The sequence below is a fragment of the Heliconius melpomene genome, chromosome 20 (assembly GCF_056956725.1).
Source record: "Heliconius melpomene rosina isolate 202511_hmr_F chromosome 20, ASM5695672v1, whole genome shotgun sequence".
Classification (NCBI taxonomy): domain Eukaryota; kingdom Metazoa; phylum Arthropoda; class Insecta; order Lepidoptera; family Nymphalidae; genus Heliconius; species Heliconius melpomene.
Window position 1 is genome coordinate 14,032,663 of NC_140408.1, and position 20,871 is coordinate 14,053,533.

Here is a 20,871-nt window from a genome sequence, read left to right on the forward strand (position 1 = left end):
CAATAGGTGGTATGGTTGCTACCACACCTGGTGTGTCATATGGTGGTGGTGGTGGTGTCATATGGTGTATCAAGAATAATGTTCTCTTCCCGTAGTATATGGCATGGTAGGTAATGAAAACTAAGTGTTAAGGCACTTCGATGTACACTAGCTTTTTTGCCATAAAAAGGTAGGCAAAGACTTTTCCTACATATATACTTTTGAGGTCAGTCGCGGCACAAGGGCACAAGCGTGTGACCATCAACTTGACAAGTTGTGGACTTCCTCGCTCTCTTATCGAGGCAAAGCGCGCCGTTGAATTCCGCTATTCAGCACGCAATGCCTGCAGAATTCGGCGGAAAGTGGATGACTGAAGTGTTAATGGGATAATGAGAACGGCATGTCCTAATACCATGTTCCCAGGATCTCTCTGCCTACCCAATTGTGCGGGATACAACATGAAACTAAAAAAAAACTACTTGGAATGTGTAGAAGACAGACAGCCAGACATTTACCGATATTGTTTCCTTTTTTGTAATATAAGTTCTCACTTCGTCCCAAATTTCATGACTGGAGGTCCACGCGTAAATTTTTCTAGGTGTAAATATAAATTTTAGTGTTTTTTTTTTAATAATATCTTACATAATTATCAAATTGCATTTGTATGGCTGTTATCAGTATTATAGAAGTAAATCAGTTTTATCATCTCGAAGATAATAGATACAAATGAAACCGACACTTGTTGCTTATTATCTGTTTATTTCGAAGAAAAACTATAAAGTATTAGATATCAATAAAGTGTATACAATATCTGTCTCAGTGTTAATACACTCAGTTCTCCACATTTTGCTTATCTTATAGTCTATACGTGATTGGTGGCGTGAACACAACGTCGCGCTTTGTTTTATCAAACCAAAGAAATTAATGAAATTCTTTCATAAACATACCCACGAACGAGAATCAAACTCGTATACGCTGCACAATCGTCACTTTATCATACTAGCTTTATAAAATAATCTTTATATTTTAACAGGTTTTATATACAATGAACGTACAAACAACAAAATAAATTATTATAAATTTATTTAATATATTTATACAAGAAATGGATCCAGGATATTCGGATATTGAAAGAAAACAGAATCCGCGTGAAAGAGCTAACTTCATTTCTAAGTTATTTTATTGGTAAGTAAAACATTTCTTTTTCAAATTCATGTTTTACCCTGCTTAGATAGCCTAATGCCTGGACACTGTTCTATACCTTTGGATGTCATTTAGGGATAAGAGATATCGCGTGTTGATTAGTGGAACTCAACGCCGCACATAGCCTTACTAGAGTGAAACTAAACTAAGGCCTCAAAAATTGGTGGAAAGCGGGGGGAAACACAATTCTTAACACTAGGTTCCATATCCCGCTTCACGCGGATACAAAGTGATGCTAAAAAGTTCAAAGTGCCAAATGTAAGAAAGGAGAAGAAGGAGAAAATGTGTTACTAAGTTTTCTCCGCTTATATAATTATGATGTATAAAAAATAATGTAATGTTTTTTTTTATTTCAGGTACACAAATGAAATTTTTGCTCAAGGCCTAAAACGTCAACTGCAGATCTCTGATATATATAAGTAAGTTCATCGTCAGCTTAAAAAAAAATAAATTAGGATTTTATAGTATAAAATGATAATTACACTTAGTAAAAATTAATGAGTTTACGTTCAATTATATTGTCTTATAATTATTATTGTTCTTTTTCTATACAGATGTTCTCCTGGACACAGAGCATCGCCGCGTGGAGATGCTTTAGGCAAAAAATGGAGGGAGGAATTAAAAAAACTAGGTAGTTTTCATACGTATGAGCAAAGATTTTTTACTTTTGAAAATTAAAAAAAATAATGTTTTGTTCTAGAAAAGGGCGGAAGGCCGTCGCTCTTAAACGCTATAATAAGGATATATGGATTAAAATTTTTCATATTTAAAATAATTTACACTATATTCGACTGTGGTATAAAGTAAGTATATAATATATATGTCATAACTTATTTAGAAAACGTATATCAATTTGAGCGTAACGGGTTTGAACCCGCGCCTCTTGGAAACCGTCCAAGCGCTCTAACCACTAAGCCATACTTACATACATTCTTATACGCTTCTTACAACTTATTTATGCTGTTAGCATCTCTGTAGGAAGCTTTTACAAATCGCCGCTGCCCAAAGATAATTACTTAAAATTATAATTTGGCAAGAGAGGAAGAATGCCTTAAAATGTCAAAAATATTGGGAATCAAAACCCACGACTAACCTCTTAGAAATGACTTAAACATATGTTTCAGGTTATCAGTGCCAATGTGCCTTGAAGGATTGATAAATTACTTTTCACCGACTCACACTGGTATTAAAACGTATGAAGCTTATTTATATGCAATAGGATTAGTAGGGTAAGTTTTTTTTAAGTTTCAGATTTTTTTGTTATACTAGCAACCTTCATTGTTGAATATTATGGAATGTTTTCCTATCTAAAAACTACTCATTCATTCCCCATACATTATCTTTCCCTCGTGTCGTCTTTCTTTCTCTTTCAGGCTTGAATTATCTGCTTCTGTGCATCAAGCAGTGTAGGCAGAGAGAACCTAGTGTTAAATCATTTCATTTCGTAATTTTAGAGATATTTTGACGGAACTCAAGAATATTATGTTACCAGAAGGGAGATGAGAAATGAAAATAATCTTGCCAAATGGGGGTCGAACACACAATCATCGCTTTATAGGCAGTCCCGTTGGCAAAGACCCTCGACAAGAGTCGCGTAACTTAATGTTGCATATTGCCCAATAAGAAAGAAACATCTAATATCAGTATGCTATCAATATCAATGTGATATTTAATAAAAACAAATTGAACCTATAACCGATGCTTGCTTAACATTTATATATTTATTTCAGCTTTATGGCAATAAATGCAATTATAATGCATCCAATGTTGCTATTTATTCTGGACATGGCGTTAAAAATAAGAATTACATGCTGTTCTCTTATATATAGAAAGGTAAAAATTATCGCTTTTTTAAATTATATTTTAGCTTCAGGCTGTATCCTGCACAGATTAAGGTACGCTAAGGGAATTCAGTGTGAAGACACTCCGTTTTCCGTTTTCGAGGAATACTAAAAGCATTGCGAGCTGAGTGGCGGAACTCAACCCCGCACATTTCTTAGAATTGTCGTATCGCAATGTGTGACTGCCTCTACTGTTTTTTTAGTTTTACGGTTATTTTTCCTTTTGATAAGTGAGCAAAGGGAACCGACTATTTGTTGGTGGAAATTCAAGTTTGCATTTTTGTACTCTTGTAATTTCAACTTTGTTCTAATGAGAAAGAATATAAAAAGGTTTCCGTTCCTTATTAAGCATTGCTCTTTGACAGTAGAAAACGGGCTTAAAAAATTATAAACCTTGCCCTCTATAACTACTCGATTTTTACATCATTTTGGTATCGTTTTAATACATTTTTATAAAACATTTTGCATATAAAGAATGTCAGAAAAAAATCTATAAATATATATTTTTTTGTAATTTCTCAGCTACTACGCCTAGACCTGACAGCCGGCGGCAAGGCGTCAACGGGTCTCGCGGGGCACGTCCTCAACCTGATGACGACGGACGCGCAGAGGTTTGACATGGCCAGCCTCTTCCTCGTTGACCTCGTGAAGGCGCCGCTGGAGAGCCTCGTCGTCGTGTACGTTATGTACTTGCATATAGGCGTGGCCACTCTGATAGGAGTAGCGTTCTTGTTGCTCTTTATACCATTACAAGGTTATTTTTTTTGGATTTTGACAACGTTTTTGGGGTTCATTTTATATATCATATAGCGCATGGTTTGCGGAGAGAACGTAGTGCTCACATATTTCTTTCTTTGCTTTCCTTTTTAATTCGAGATGAAACAAAGGTCAAAGCCGTTTTTTTACATACAATAATTCACTACACTCTGGGTTTGGGTCGAACCCAAAACAAACGTGATTACGCCATTACGACTCGACATCTTCAAATACAACTATATGTACCTACTTGAGACTTGCATGTAAAATCTACAGGTTGTAAGTTCGATTCCCACACGAGGAAATTAAATATTAAATATTATCATTTCCTCGCTCTGCGAACGAGGCTAATTGGGTAGAGTTCCGCCACTCTTCCGTCTACCTGCCCTGCTATGTGCGGGATATGGCGTGAATATATAAGGAAAAAATTACATATACATTTACAAAAATTCACAGAAATTACAGGAAACAAGAACTTATAAAAAGTTAGTACTTACATTACCTAATATATAATTTTTTAGGTTACCTAAGTAAAATCTCATCTAGGCTACGTCACAAAACGACAATAAGGACAGACAATCGTATGAGATTGATGAACGAAGTGATACAAAGTATAGAGGCTATCAAAATGTACGCGTGGGAGAAAGCCTTCGCCGGAATTATTGGACATGCGAGACGGTATGGGGTACTTCTTGTTATAACTTCACGTTATAACCCGCATATAGTGGGCAATGCAGAGATAGATTGGGAGAAATGTAGAGTTAACACACTCCGTTGCCATTATGACACTTCCGTTCCCTACTTTCCGCCTAATTCTAGAGGCATGGCGTTTTGATTGGCGGAACTCAACAACTCAAACTGTGTCCTAGTGCCAGTACTGCCATTACTTTATTTTACAAGGTTTTCTTATAATGGTAACACTGAATCTTTTACATTCCAGGAAAGAAATGAACGTAATAAAAAAAATGTCGTGGCTCCGAGCCGTCATGATATCATGCAGCAAACTTAACACTAAAGTCGCCATATTTATTAGTATTATATCATTTATTTCATTTAAAAATGATTTAACTGCGGCGAAAGTGTTCGTCATTTTCTCATATTATAATATTTTGAAAAACGCCATGATAGATGTTTTACCCCAAGCTATAACTTATTCTCTGGAAGCGTATGTGAGTGTTAAGAGGATGCAAGAGTTTCTTTTGTTGCCGGAAGTTGATAACCAAGATGGCGTCGATTTGGTTAAGATTGATGAAAGTAATGAAATTAGTCTTATGGAGAAAGTGGGTAATGGGTAAGTCCAAAATAATTTTTGGATTACATTTAACTAAATAATTTTCTATTTCATTTGAGGCCAATCGTGGTGCAGGGTACAAATACAAGTGCGACTGTAAACGCCACAGATTGTCGGTTCGATTGTCACTCCATGAAGTAAAATTAACTTAAATTAAATTAAAGGTTCCCAGGTTTCCTCTGGATACCCTGCTACATAAAAAAAATATCTAACTGAGGGTCTTTTCTCTCAAAAGATAATACATAATAATCAAGAATTAAAATTAATTTTTCTTTGAGAATTTTCAAACAAATATTCAATTTCCGTTAAAGCTCAAGCTTTATTCCAGTCAAGCGTACATCAAATCGGGATCGAACCTGGAACCACAGAGACCGTCAGTATTAGTTAGCTTCAAGGATTACACAGCGCATTGGAAAGCTGAAACTGAAGAAGATATAGGAATACCTTCACTTAGTGATATTAATTTAAATGTAAGTCTGTAAGTTTTCAAGCTATAGTAACATAATTCGTGGGGTTGAGTAGCGCGACACTAAATACATTGGACTGGAAGTAAAGGAGTGACACAAAACTAGGTTCCTTCCGCTTGATAAAATATAAATAAAGGGTCAAAGTAGCGTTGCAATATTTTCTTTCAATAATACAGTACGGTCGATATGTCGTGGACGCCTTGAAGTTAGAGCTTCCAATTTTTTTGGGAAGAAAATAACCAAAAGAAAAAAATCTTAAAATCAAATCGGCGCAACCATCTCTTGTTCAGTGCAGCCACGACTCATTGACCGTACTGTAGATAGGTATATATATATATATACAGGTGAAGCTAATAAATACATGTTAATATCGTTATTCATATTTCTTTAGATAAAACCAGAAACTCTAACGACTGTAGTGGGTTCAGTAGGCTCGGGCAAGACCACACTTTTACTCGCAATGTTGAGAGAGGTCTCCGCCAGCAGCGGCCATCTCTCCGTCGACGGAGTGTTGTCGTACGCTGCGCAAGACCCATGGCTATTTGAGGCCTCGGTAAGACTATATATTTCTGTATCTCATACAGCGAATTTAGAATATATTTTCATTGATTTTTTTTGTTACTTTCTCGAATAATGATATTTTTATGTATTTTTCTTTGATTAGGTAAGACAGAACATCCTATTCGGACAACCTATGGATTTACAGAGATACAAACAAGTGATCAAATGCTGTCAGCTACGTAGTGACTTGGACATCTTGCCACACGGTGATAAGACTATAGTGGGGGAGAGAGGTGAGTTTAGTAGTAGTGGAGTTGATTCACGATTGGGGGATATTATATTGATAGTAAAACTGCTTAAAAATAATTTAATTATAATCCCCGAATTGTGAACGAACTATCAACCATCGCGTTTGCAGTCCACACACTCCCATGAACGAGTATATCATATCAGTCAATATCTTCCCCTTTAGTCATTATTTACTTTAGTTTATTTTCTAACATATAAAATTTAACAATTTCCAGGTGCTTCCCTCTCTGGCGGCCAGCGAGCGCGTGTGTCGCTGGCGCGCTGCGTGTACAGACACGCAGACGTGTACTTGCTAGATGACCCCTTGGCGGCGGTCGATGCTAAAGTAAGGAATAACATGTGTTACAATAACATAATATGTATGCTAGGCAACATACATCGGGGGGCAACAACTACCCATACACCACCCCAGTCCATTCGAAGGCTGCAATTCGTGCCACACCGTAGATCGCATCAACGCTCACCAGACTTGATGCGGTCAAACGCGAGCCTATTCAATATAAAAAAAAAATGACGGCAGCCGAGGTTCGATCCTGCAGGGGTGCCCTTACCGGCGTCGTCTACCTCTGTAGCCACACCACATAGTGCTTTCTTCAGATACAGAGTACCCTTTCTTGAGCCTATTCGATGTCGCTGTAAAACCATAGAACAGTATTGATCTGTTGATCGAACTTAGACCCTGTATAAGTTAATAAAGTACTAGTGGACCCGGACGCGGCTACGCCTGCTTCAACTATAAGAATATTTATTAAATATATTCATGAAATTATTTTCAATTCTCAATAGAATTAGTAAGAAAATTTAAGCTCAAATAATCAAAAAGAATAATAAGTAGATACACATTATTAGAAAAAATTATCTGAGTTATTGAAATGAACTAACAAAAGGATTAAAAGTAACTAAAGGATATGTATTCTTAATATTAGAAAAAGTACCTAAAGTTTTCCGTACGTGCGTACATAGATCGACTCTACTACTCTACGAAATAACTAAACATTTCTCTCTATTAAGTAGGATAATTTTAGCGGGCAATATCAAATAAAATAAGAAGAGAATCAAAGTGTATTTTAAATTAATTATAAACAACAAATAAAGTTCGAAAATGTATGAAAATTTATAAAACCGTCAACGTCATCTGCCCGTTCGCGTCGGTCATACTGTGCCGCCCGCTAGGTGGCTAGGTCATTTGGAATCAGTGACATCTCCTTAATTATTTATTAGAATGTTATACAGTAAACTATAATTTCAATCTAGATAAAATGCTAAAAGTGACTATTATATTTATTTTCATAAGGATGAATATCAAAACGTCGCGGTAGCGGTCGCGTAGCAACGACGGTTGTTATTAACATGGCAGAATAAATTGCATGTCAAATTAGAATGTACTTTAAAATATATTAGTATATATGTGTAATGTAATGTTATATAGCCTATAGCACTTCTGAAGAATGCAGCTTTCATACAAAACAAAAACAATGAAAATCGGACCAGTAGATCCAGAGATCTTAGCGTTCAAACAAACAAACAAACAAACTCTTCCGCTTTATTATATTAGTATAGATATATACATATGAGAAATAGAAAGAAGGATACATACGAGAATAAAAGCACATTATAATAGATAAACAAATATATGTATACTAATTTGTCCATATTTATGTATATAGGTAGCACAGGCTATATACGCAGAGTGCATAAGAGGGTTTCTACGTGATAAAGCCGTTGTGTTAGTGACCCATCACGTGCAATACGCGCAGCACGCTGATAACGTGTGCGTTATGAGATCTGGCAAGGTAACTTTTTTTCTATTCACTTGCAAAGTTCTATGCACTTGCACTTGCACGAATGTTTCGAATTTGAATATAATATCTTAAAGTAAATGAAATGTTGTATTCACATAAATTCCACAATTCTTGTATATAAATTAGACAAATTCGCTTATTAATTTACCTACCTTGTTTATTTATATTATATTTTTTTGTTAGATAGTAGCTCAAGGAACGTACGATGAACTAAATGATAGCGTACCTGAGTTCGAGAAGTTGATAGAAATGAGAGAAAAAGTTGAAGAAGAAATGGAGACGGAAGCAGCTTCTCTGGAGAATATGGTATGTTATTTCTAAAAAAAGAGGAATATGTGGAACTAAACGGGAAAAGTAACTTTCGATTGTACCTTAACGCTATCTAGGTAATTAATTTATTAGACAACGCAGTACAAAATAATTAGTTAAATATTTATTCTTACAATTTTTCTTTTAAAACTAGGAACATGGTGAAAAAATATTAACCAAAAAGTCACTAACAGAAGGTTCTCAACAATCATTGGACGTAGATTTGGAAAAGAAACCAAATCCAAAATTTGAAGGTAATTTTATTTTATATAAGAAATTACATGTTTTTAATATTTAATATACAGAATTCAATTCAGAGTTATCTTCTCTGTCTTTTTATTATAATAAGGTTAACCGTTGCGCAGTGCGGCAATGGTACCATTCGGAGAAATAATTTATTTATATTTTTTCGTCCCGGCATTTCAAACGGTAACTTCTGCTAAGCATCAGTAATGTCTCCAATTCGGGTGGCAATGATAAATGGAGTACTTTGGCGCTAGGTTCATTGTTATTTTTATCTTATTACAACTAGGTAATATATGGATTACTTTTAATATTTTTTTAAAGGTGAAAAGCAGCAAAAGGGTTCAGTAGAATTTAGAGTATACATGAAGTATATAAAGAGTGGAGGCGGATCTCTGACTATGTTGTTTCTTAGTTTTTTGTTCATAATGACCCAAATATTTTATTCATCTACTGATATTTGGTTGAAAGATTGGTAAGTAATATTTATAGACGAACATATATATATTTTGTAAATATTATTAACTTGGCGGCGCTGAGTTCCGCCATTCAACACCCAATGACCATCACCACCATTCAACATCCAGAATTCGGGTCAGTCAATTCAGAAACAGTATCTTAACACTAAGTTCCCAGGTTCCCTCTGCCTACCATATGCTATGTGCGAGATGCAGCGTAAAGCTAAAAAAATAATATCACTTGTATCTGGCAAAGATTGACTGTATAAGCTTAATTTAGAGTACAGTACAGTAAACCTACATATGATATAAGTGGATAACATTAAACATTTATTTTGGCCCATATTTCACTATTTTTGTATAATTATGTCCTAAAAGTATTTCAAAAGTCGTATTATTTGAAAAAAATAATAACATGCTTAAAATATTAAATAATATAGATTTGATTTTGCTTATAATAATTTTCAGGGTAAACATGGAAGAGGCAAACAGTGCACAAATTATAGCTAGCAGAAATATATCGACAAATGATACAACGACTGGTAAGAATTTTATATTTTAATACATAAGACAAGGAAAATTGTCATTATTCTGCTCTTCACTTTAGACTTTATTTTATTTTTTATTTTATAGCTTGATGACCGTATATCAGGGCAGGCAAATGGAACCACGGGTCCAAGTGTTAAGACACTGTTTCCATTAGGAATTTTTATTTAAAAGAATTTAAAGTCCATAAATTTCGTTCCATCTATATATTATGACTTATTTTCTATTTCTAAACTAATTTTATGTTTCAAATGGTATTCCAGTTAATTTTGAAGACATTCCAATAAATCACTTCCACTTGTCTCGAGAGCAGTGCGTGTACATCTACGCCGCTCTCATACTCGCGTGTATATTCTTTACTTGGAATAAGCTGTTGGTGTTCTACAACACTTGCATCAGAGCGTCTATTGTACTTCACGATACTATGTTTAGGTAAGTTCTTTATACATTTTTAGTTTCTATTTTTCTAGCAATAAACAAATAAATATTAAATTTAAAGCATTTTTTTTACGTTACCTTTACTAATACGTACATACCAGGGTTAGAGGAAACCTGGCAACTTAATGCTAACTCCGTTCTCCATTAAGACATTTGTGTTCCCCATTTTTCTTATCACCCAAAACCAGAAAATAAAAATATTAAATATTTCATTCCCGAGAGTGTAGTGCACTGAGTTTTATTTCTAAGACATTGTGTGTTGAGTTGCGGATCTCAACGCCACAACTGTTACCAGATCAAGGTAATGAAAATTCTATATAAAATTTATTTCTTTTATTAAAACTATTTTAATTATTTTTTCTATCAACAGAGGTGTAACAAACGCCCCCATGTGGTTCTTCCACCACAACCCCTCGGGTCGTATAATGAACAGATTCTCTACGGACATGGGACAAGTGGATACGTTGTTACCAGCTCTATTTGTTGATTGTTTAGGGGTGAGTGTATTTTTTTTAGAATTCCTCCGAGTGGGAATTGAACTTACGACCGTCGTGTTTACAGTCACACGCTGTGCCTATTGGCACGCCACGGCGGCCTTATTTTGATATAAATATTTTTTTATTCTTATAAAAAAGTTAAAAAATGTTATGTTTATGAATTAATCAATATAAAATAATTACTTTCTTTGAAAAGAATATTAAATATAATATATTAATATGGAAACAAAGCACTTAAATCTATTTTTTTGGCTGAATTAAAATAGTAAAGAGAACAATAAAAAAATGAGTAGATACAAGATGAAAAGTTAACGTAACTATATTTTTTACAGTTCTTCCTAGAAGTATTATCAGTATTGGTAATAGTGTGTCTCGTGAACTGGTGGTTGTTAGTGCCCACCGGCGCATTGGTGTTCCTCTTTTATTTCCTGAGATCCTTGTTCTTGTGCACCAGTCGGGAGTTGAAGAGAATTTCGGCTATAGGTAAGTGGGGGTTCAAGGGAACACTATGTTCCTTCGTCATTTAGAGAAAAACTATCTCGTTCAGTTATCAAGTATGAAGTTCAGCGTGATTTCTTTTTTTAAATTATATTCCTTAAAGATATATTTGACTCTAGTCCTTAAATAATAATAATAAATTCATATACTTATTAATAATTTTCCAGCCCAGAGTCAAAGTCTAAGCCACGCAGCAGCAACAGTATCAGGGCTATCAACGATCAGATCAACACAAAAACAACAGCGCACTGTTGCCCAGGAGTATGACAAACTCCAAGACCTATATACGTCATCGTGGGCGCTGGTTCTGTATACGAATAGAGCATTTGGTTTCTGGATAGACATGGTGTGCTCTATTTACCTTGGAATTGTCACTTTTAGCTTCTTCTTTTTGGGTGGAGAAGGTGAGAACGCAAAATGTCCTAAGAATTTGGCAAAAAGTAGGACGAAAGTATGAGAAGGGAGTATGGTACTAGGTTCTTTCCTTCTACATATCCTGCTATATACGGGAGCAGCATGAAGTTCATTTTTGTCCTTAAGACCCTAAAGAGCCCTAATGCGGCCCCTAATGTTTGTTAATTATTGTATTTACTAATTTTGACCCCAAAGACCCCTAATTTTAAGTCATTATTGTATTTGCCATTTTTTTTATTTTACTTCCAACGTTGACTAAATGTATGTACATGACATAAAAATACTTTTTTGTTTATTTATTTTTTAGATTTAATGGGCGGTAACGTGGGTCTAGCTATAACACAAGTGATCAGTTTAGTCGGTATGTGCCAATTTGGTATACGACAAACGGCGAAAATGGAAAATCAAATGACATCTGTAAGTTTACATATAATCTAAAGTTATATTGCTTTGTTTATGGTCTACCGTTATATTAATAAGTACATACTGTAGGATAGGTAGAGGGAAACCGGAAAGTTAGTGTTAGGACACTCCGTTCCCATTTAGACACTTACGTTCTTCACTTTCGACTGAGTTGTCGAAACGTAGCGTGTTGACTGTTGGAATCAACTCCCCGCTTTGCAATATTGTCATTAAATTATATTATTTTTATTAATTAATAATATTTTCATGTTGTAGGTAGAAAGAATATTGGAGTACACCAATCTACCTTCAGAGACGCCAGTGGACCCAGATATGAAAGCATTGAGAATCGAACACCCGACCCTTGATTTTGAGAAATGGCCGAGCAAAGGTATTTTCTAAAATATTTTAAGCCGTCGTAGCTGTCTAAAACATATCACTAAAGTATTAACTAAGTAAGTTTGGTAAAGCATATACGTAGAAGTTAATAGTGTATTTATTTATTTTATTAAGCTCGAAACGCGTTGTGACACATCACTTTCTTTTACCACAGCTTTTTAATTATTAACAACAACACAACTCTACTTACAGGTAAAATAGTGTTCGAAAATGTTTCTCTGGAATACGAGAAACCGCCCAAAGATGATCAATTAGATTCGGACAATAAGGATGATAGTGTTTATGCTATACAAGGAGTGAGTTTCTCCATCAGTCCCGGAGAGAAAGTAGCGGTCGTGGGGAGGACCGGGGCAGGGAAGAGTTCTTTAATTGCTGCTTTATTTAGGTAACTATGTAGTATAAGAATATTATAATTACAATAAATTATAGTCAATTCCTCTTAATATTTTTTCTTTAATATTTTGTTGTTCAGGGCTTATATGAACAGTGCTCGAGAGGCTCTCACAATCCATGTACCTACTCAATACACGATTTCATCAATGAGTGCTATGTCAACGGCATAGATCATCATCGCCATCGCGGTTGGTTACTGACGTGAGCCAAGACAGTATCTCACATTAAATTAAATAAACACGGACTTACAGCCTGTATCAAGCCGCTCTGATAAACTCTCTACGTACAGCGGAGTAGACGTGCACGTCTCTGATATAACGTATAATATATTTCTATGCTTAAAAAATATTCATATTTCAGGTTAAGTCAAACCTCCGGCCGTATAACAGTGGACGGCGTGTCCCCTGTGCAGGCCGGCCTGCGGCGCTGGCGCGCGCGTCTCTGCGCGCTGCCTCAGCGCCCCGCGCTCTTCGCGGCCACACTGCGCGACAACCTGGACCCCGAACAGGTCCACACTGACGCGCAGATATACGCCGCCCTGCAGGAGGTCAGTACGGGATGGGGCAATTCTATCTTTGTTATCAAAACACTTGTCGTCTTTCCTTCCAGTTTTAGAGATATTTATCTTGTTGTTTGTTTTGTTTTGTTGTAAGCACGAATTATCCAAATTGACGCCGTCGTATCCCTCTCTCTACCCATCCTGCATGATACAGAAAGCACACATATTCGCGGTAACAAATATTTTTAATCAGACCTTTATTCTTTCCAGGTGGAACTTCAGGACCTAGTCCAACAGCTGCCAGCAGGTCTCCAATCAAAAGTAGGTGACGGTGGTGGTAACTTCTCGAGCGGTCAGCGCCAGCTATTGTGTCTTGCTCGCGCCGTGTTAGCAAGACGAGCTGTGCTTGTGTTAGACGAGGCCACTGCTAATGTTGATACTGAGTGAGTATCAGCTATTTGACGATTGAGTGGATGATTGTTGTTGAACTAATTTGGTAAATATTGCATAGTACTTTATGAGGCTGTAATTCCAATTTTTAACAAAAAAAAAACCAGCTTCCAAATGATAGTTACAATATATGCCCATACACTAGAGATGCCGCTAACTTTATCATTATATATCACCTTTTTTTTCTCTTTGCAGGACTGACAAACACATTCAAAACACGATCCGCACGAAGTTCGCTGCGTCCACAGTACTGACGATAGCGCACAGACTCAACACCGTCATGGACTACGACCGCGTCATCGTCATGGATAAGTGAGTGTAGATTTCGTTTTTGGGTTCTATACCTCAAAAGGAATAAACGGAACCCTTGTAGGATCGCTTTGTTATCTGTCTGTCGGGACCATTTATCTCGAGATTGCGTGGAGGTATCAAGTTGAAATCAATATCAAATATTCAGATCTATGGTCCCTTGAAACGTAGAGAAAATCAAGTTTGTAAATCGACGCAATGAAAACAGTACCAGTAGTTGTACGACTATAAACGCAACGGTTGTGGGTTTGTTTCACTACAGGAAGTGATTTAAAATATTCAGGTAAGAAGACAAAGTGTGACGTTGAGTCCCACCACTCTATACGCAATGTCTCGAAAATTCGGGTAAGTGGGGGACGGAGAGTCGAAACAGCTATAGGTGTTAGATTCTACCATCAATTGACCTGTACGCCAGCTTGTTTTGCCTTTTCCACAAAAAAAAAGAGAAATATATTTAAATAGTTTTCATTTCTCCGCTCTGGTTAAATAAACAAGGCGCGTCTTGAGATTCCACCACTCAGCTCGCAATATTTCGAAGTTCTGGCAATGCTTAGGTAGCGAGGGTCCAAATATTACGTTCCTAGTATTAAGTAACTTCGTGAACTTTGTCTATCAGGAATACTGGGAGTATCATTATTTTTTTCTTCATTCCATTGCAGGGGTCATGTGGTAGAAACTGGGCACCCCTACGAGCTATTGATGACTCCTTCAGGAGAACAAACCAAGGAGAGACAGAACACTATTAATGAAACCGAGGTACCAACAAAGGTTATATTATGTTATTATAGAACGTTATAATATATACGTATCCACATTACGTTATTCTGTTGGAGTGGGTCAGTGTCTGACTCTAAAGGTAATTGTGGATTCGATGCCCACTTACAAAAAAAATATTTTGTTATGTTAGAGGCGTGAGTTTTGCTACGCAATGCGCAATTACTCTAGTTTGGATAAGAATAGAGTCTACCACGCTGTATGCGGGATAAAGCGTTATAATATAAACAGAAATAAACAATCTATTACCTTTTCCGATTTATATCAAAATTATCTTTTTTGTTTATTTACTGATATTTTTTAAATTAAAATATTGATTGTATTTATTTATTTTAATTTCTTTCAATTACATTTTATCATAAATTTAAAAGATTTTTTGTTTACAGCATTCCAAAACATTCCAAGAGACTTGTCACAGAGAACGAACTTGTTCTAATGGGTGAGTGTATTTTTGTCTTTTTATTATATAGCATATGGTATTTTCCATCTTATCCCAACCAAATTTTATGTACGGAGTATAATTTTACACAGAAATAAATGGGTAACGGTTTCCTCTGCCCACGCTGAATATTATTCTTTCACAGATCGACAAACGAGGGAAGCGTGTTCAAATCCTTAGTGGAACAGACTGGGGTTGAAACTGCTGCACTCCTATATTCAATGGCGGAAGAGGTCTGTATACACTCGTAATATTGTTTTTACGAAAATTGTATGGACGAGGAAGTATGAATTATAACACAATATAAATGTGCTAGATTTATATAAAGAAGTACAGAACCTTATTAACGTACTAAAACTTTTTAATCGACGTGCTCCATTCCTCACTTTTCGCCGAATTGAAGGCATTGCTTGTTGAGTGGCAGCGCTCAACGCCGCACTTTGCCTTGACACCAGAGCGATGAAATGAGAATATAAATTTAAATAAATATTTCATTTCCTCAAGTGGGGATCAAACCCACAACCAGTCGGTTTTACAGTCACATTTTACACACACTGACTTGTGAAAATAAATGAAAATGAAAATTATAATTAATGTAAATTGTATTTTTGTATTGTTTTACAGAGTTACAAGAAACTAGAAGCAAAGAAGAACTCTTAAATAATCAACACGGATCAAAAATCAGTGATAAGTTCACTTTTTTTTGTTTAGAGTTTTATGTAGACGTAGAGTGGAGAACAAATGATGTATTATTAGATAATTAATATCTAATTATAACTATTAATATTTAATAAATTATAAAAATATTCATATTGTAAATATATATATAATTTAAAATAATGTACTTACCTATGTCTTATTTTTAAGATTATATGATTTTTTAGAAAGACCGTCCCGTTCCATCTTTATTAGGATATCAACATTATTAAATAATTAATGTAAAAAATAATTCGGAAACATATTTGTATGGGAGATGATAGGATAGAATAAGAACGTATAGTCCAATTGCTAGGATCGCGACATCTAAGAGTTTTGAGTTCAAATCTTTCAATATTAATTATTTTATATACAATGTAATAATAAGCTACTTTTTTAAGCGTCTTCTTTAATTTATACGAGTATTTTTATGCTTAACAAAAGAATTATATTATTATTTAAAAAAAATAGAAGCATGTGGTCAGTTACCAGTTTGATTCCTGTTCGTGATTTTTTAAAAATTAATAATAATAGTATTTTTATTTATATTTAAAGACAATACAACATAAATGTACCTTTTAAAGAGTAGAAACATTTAAATTATATATATTTTTGTATATTTACAATTGATATTTTAGTTAATTTTTACATTTAAACCATATACAAATTATTTTTTTCCTTACTTCATTTAAAATCACCGTCAGTATTGACAGTCTAACTTATTTTCTAACTTTAAAATTTCTCTTTATAGCCAAAATACTTAAAAGGTGCTATCTTAAAAACAAATGTCTTATTTATTATCTTGTTAAATATATGAATAGATGTATTTTTATAAACGTTGTCAGTGTTAAAAATATAATTATAACTCCTTATTTTTAATTTTACAATAAACGCACAAGAAAAAACATATAGTAAGAAAATTGTATACGCGATGATTGTGGGTTTGATTCCCGCGCGGAGAAATGAAATGTTTACTATTTTTATTTTCTTCACACTAGTAACGAGGCAAACCGTGGCGTTGAGTTCCGCTTCTCAATAAGTGACGCCTCATGAATTCGTCGGAAAGTGGAGAACGGAAGCGGCTTAATGAGGGACGGAATGTGTAAACACTACATTCCCAGGATCCATTTGAATACGTGAATTATTATTATGAATATACCTATATTTTTATCTTCAAAATATAAATATACGCATAATATGTATTCTTATGTAAATGTTATTGAAATAAAATTTATTGTGTTTGGTTTTAACTTCAATAAAATGGTAATAAAATTATATTTTCATATAACTATGTTAAATAAAATTAGTTCCAGTATTACCATGTGATATAGGTAGGTAATATAATTACGATACGTTTGTACTTAAATAAATATATGTTTAACAGTTTTTTTGTTGGTTTTCTATGCCTTATTATATATACATACAAGCTTTAACTCCAAAAACAACCCCTTAGAAGTCGAATATTGCAAATTCCCGTCTTAGCGAGCACCAACGTCCTATAAATAACTCCTATGCAAAATTTGAGATTCCTAGCACATGTAGTTTCTGAGATTTCGATGAGTGAGTGACCTTTCGATTTTATATATATATATATATATATATATATAGATATATATCTCGAAAAGTTTTTAAAACTTAAGTGGAACCTGGAAGCACTTGCGGATAAACTCGGCTTGGACTATATTATGTTCATAGTATTTTATCTTATGAAATGCTAATGGGAAATGCTGCAGATATAAATTAATTATTCATTCTCCAAAAAAGAGCTGTGAGACCTATTTATAACCTAAGAGCTCTGATGTCGAGGCAAAGCGCGGCGTTGAGTTTCGCCACTCAACAATGCCTCCATAGTTTGTCGGAACTCATTATTGCCCATGAACGGCTAAAGATAGCAATAGCAATGATTTGTAAGTGGAGCTTCAGTAACAATCGTATCGGCGCTGCGCACGCGCACGTCCGTTGTGCTTATTGCGAGGATAACGATGTCACACAGTTCGCATATATTACGTCTGGAAATTCCAGTATGTGTTGCATTTCAAGTATTAATACAATTGATGTATTTTATAATTCGTCAATTTGTTGAGCTCACTGAGTCATGAAATATTTATAATTTAAAATGTTTTACGTTTGCATTGAGTTGTTGTTGTTGAAGAGGAATAAAATTCAAGACATTTTAACATCTGTTCCATGTTTACATCTGTTATTTGCCTTAACTGCGTAAATAAATAATACCTATCTACTCTATAACTCATGTGGGGACTAAATTAACTTATTGATATAAATCAAGTTTCTTGTTTCAGTTATAAAATACGACACTTAACATACATACAAAATGGACCGAGACAGCGTCGACCAGACAGCGTCGGCCAAACTCGATGCTCTTATCCTCGAATTACAGAAAATGGAAAATAAAATGCAGTGGCAAAATACAGGAGATAGCGATGTGAGTGGTTGTTCTGACAACGACGGTGACGAGACACCACTGCCTCATGCTGAGGAGAGTGCTATTGAGGAATGTCTGAATGACAAGGAAGGTTCCCTCTCCAACGTAGACTTAAACATCTTTGACGACATCAGCGACGACCTACCAGTGCATAGAACAAGGAAAACAAAAGGACAACGTGCGGCCGAACGTGCGAACATGGATTTTGGAAGAAGTGGCACAGACTACGAGTCCTCGTCACTGGATGAAATAGGACCATACAGGAGATCGAGTTTGTCAGAAATCAGTTTGCATAATCCGATATCGATGCTCAGTGAGGTAGGAAAGATTAACCCACAACAAGTGGAAAAGGCAAGGCAAGCTACCACCCACACTGCAAGATCATTTTCAAAAGACAATATTATGAGAAAAAACCAGAAATTCGCAGAGGCCGTAAAAGAATACTTTGTAAAAAATAAAAAGAGAATTGTGAGACGGAAACGCAGAAACTCTCCGCCCTTCAGGAAGAACGATAACACTCATATACACAGTTTCTTCTCTGCTATGGCAGACTTGGTGTCAACCTTCCCCGATGACCACATAGCAACAGCCAAAGAAAATGTCTACCTTATTGTGGAGGATACGGTGAAAAAATTAAAAGAGTGGTATGACAATGACGACCCAAAGAATCCTAAGCACGACTTCAAATTCGACCTTTCCAAGTACCATTCATTACAGCGCAAGATGGGGGACTTGTCATTAATTATTTAATAACCTACTTATAGGTACAAAAAATAAATTGAGATGTTTTTATACAAGTTATTGTCACCTAATGCAAGAGGACAAAAATAAATATTTAATTTTGCATATGAAATTGAAATAGACAAAAGTAGTTTTTATCTACTTTTACATACACACAAACTGAACATATTTTCATTGCCGAGTAGAATCAGGCATAAAATGTGGGTACCTATATGGTAGTAGGTTCCTTCACAATGCGAATTTTCTACCGTTGGGGACCCATAAATAATAAGCAACATACAACATTTTTGTTATGGTGATAAGTAAAGAATGACATTTTTTACTGTAAGTTGTTTTTGTGTTTCATAATTATTTTTATGTAATTAGAAAGTCATGGAAAAACAAAAATATAATTGCAATCATAAATACTTACTTACCATATATAGTACGTTAGAAACGATAAAGGAAGCTCCTGTTTCAAAGAAAAATAAATGAAACAAAACTATGACTTATTTTACTATTATTAATATGATATATTTATATTCATAGGTATACACTTATATGGATATAGTAAGAACCCCTTATCTAATATTATATATTATTGATAAGAAGCTATCACGTTGATTGAGGCCATCATGGCGCAGTGGGGCAGTGTCTGATTGGCAATAACTGTGGGGGCAATGCTGACCGAGATGTGATAAAAAAAAGTTATTCTGTCACTAAAAACGTGAGGGGCGGAGTGTCCTGACACTATACTGTATTTGTAATTTATAGTGATAACAATCACTTGTTGCGAAGTAATAATAAGTTTGCACCTAATTGTAATAATAATGAAAACAGCGTATAAACCTAATATTAAATAATACCATCAATGTATATGATCCTCGTGCTCGTGAGTCATGCGCAGGCGCACGCCACTCGCGGTCACACGTCGCGCGCGGCGTGCAACGTTTACTTAAAACTCAATTTTTACTATTAAGTGTAAAATATAAAATTGAGATTCTAACTCTAAAGTAACTTAGACTTATGTTTTCATGGAAAATATTTTTTAACAAAGCGTGATTTTGATTTAAAAAGATGAGTTTATTTGACAAAGAAAAGGATAAAATGTTAATAAAATTAGTGAGAGGCAAACCTGTGATATATGACAGTAGTCATCCTCAACATCGCAATTTAATAGCAAAACATGAAGAATGGAAAGAAATAAGTACTGCTATGGATATTCCTAGTAAGCTTTGTTTTATATATTTTTGGGGCTTAAAGTTAAGAGATCGTAATGGTCTTTGAAGAGAGTAGAGAGACCTCTCTTCTCTCCTTTCTCTCATGAAAGTTTTGTTAAACTTATTAAGACACTTGACGCAGTGATAAAACTGCACGTTTTGGTCTAATGTTAAGTAAATCAGCTTCACGCTGACTAATTACAAAGTAAAGCCACAGATAAAATATAATTATAATGTTGCCAACACAATCAATTTATTGATATTCTCATGTGAAAAAATGAAAAATGAAATGAAAAAATTAATATTTTGAATATTGCCTCTATGATTTTTTTTTTATATTTTACCTTTTTTAAAAACTCTACTTAAGGATATTGGATACCTTGGTGTTCAATATGATTCAAGATCTTCCTAACTACATAAGTAAGTTGGGGCACAATGATCACTTAGAAAGTGCACGAGATGATCCTTATAACTATTGTGATCTGCGTATAAAATGCATCCAAGCATATGGCCATATACTTTTTTGCCCCAACATGTGCTTTTCATTATTTATTCGATTACATAACTATTATTTT

General features: G+C 34.8%; 2 protein-coding genes across 7 annotated transcripts in view; both read left to right on the forward strand.

Annotated features, from left to right (window-relative positions):
* LOC146528133 (uncharacterized) overlaps nucleotides 1-20,871 on the forward strand; it is a 30,036-nt gene that overhangs the window by 8,149 nt on the left and 1,016 nt on the right. For 2 of the 5 annotated variants that reach the window (XR_014879185.1, XR_014879187.1), the window contains exon 2: nucleotides 18,214-19,873. Coding sequence is in view for 2 of the 5 variants with exons in the window: in XM_085205021.1 (XP_085061147.1) it covers nucleotides 20,154-20,304 (151 nt within the window). In the remaining 3 variants the exon portion in view is untranslated. Of the gene's footprint in view, nucleotides 1-17,815; nucleotides 17,935-18,213; nucleotides 20,305-20,871 lie in introns of those variants that run through there. The other 3 variants (XR_014879186.1, XM_085205021.1, XM_085205022.1) reach the window with 3 other exon arrangements.
* On the forward strand, nucleotides 694-15,973 carry LOC146528135 (putative multidrug resistance-associated protein lethal(2)03659). Of its 2 annotated transcripts, none has more exons than XM_085205019.1 (32): nucleotides 694-1,164; nucleotides 1,539-1,601; nucleotides 1,737-1,813; nucleotides 1,883-1,985; nucleotides 2,307-2,411; nucleotides 2,913-3,015; nucleotides 3,546-3,777; nucleotides 4,301-4,457; nucleotides 4,720-5,070; nucleotides 5,399-5,540; nucleotides 5,929-6,090; nucleotides 6,202-6,331; nucleotides 6,563-6,672; nucleotides 8,015-8,140; nucleotides 8,333-8,455; nucleotides 8,613-8,712; nucleotides 9,026-9,176; nucleotides 9,628-9,701; nucleotides 9,969-10,137; nucleotides 10,514-10,640; nucleotides 10,973-11,123; nucleotides 11,306-11,542; nucleotides 11,860-11,969; nucleotides 12,231-12,345; nucleotides 12,546-12,738; nucleotides 13,107-13,293; nucleotides 13,516-13,688; nucleotides 13,891-14,007; nucleotides 14,664-14,772; nucleotides 15,165-15,217; nucleotides 15,363-15,450; nucleotides 15,842-15,973. In XM_085205019.1, the coding sequence occupies exons 1-32, from the start codon at nucleotides 1,085-1,087 to the stop codon at nucleotides 15,875-15,877; spliced, it is 4,254 nt and encodes a 1,417-aa protein (XP_085061145.1). In that variant the 5' UTR covers nucleotides 694-1,084; the 3' UTR covers nucleotides 15,878-15,973. The 2 variants fall into 2 exon arrangements, with proteins under 2 accessions (XP_085061145.1, XP_085061146.1); XM_085205020.1 differs by having other exon boundaries at nucleotides 700-1,164; nucleotides 14,664-14,760.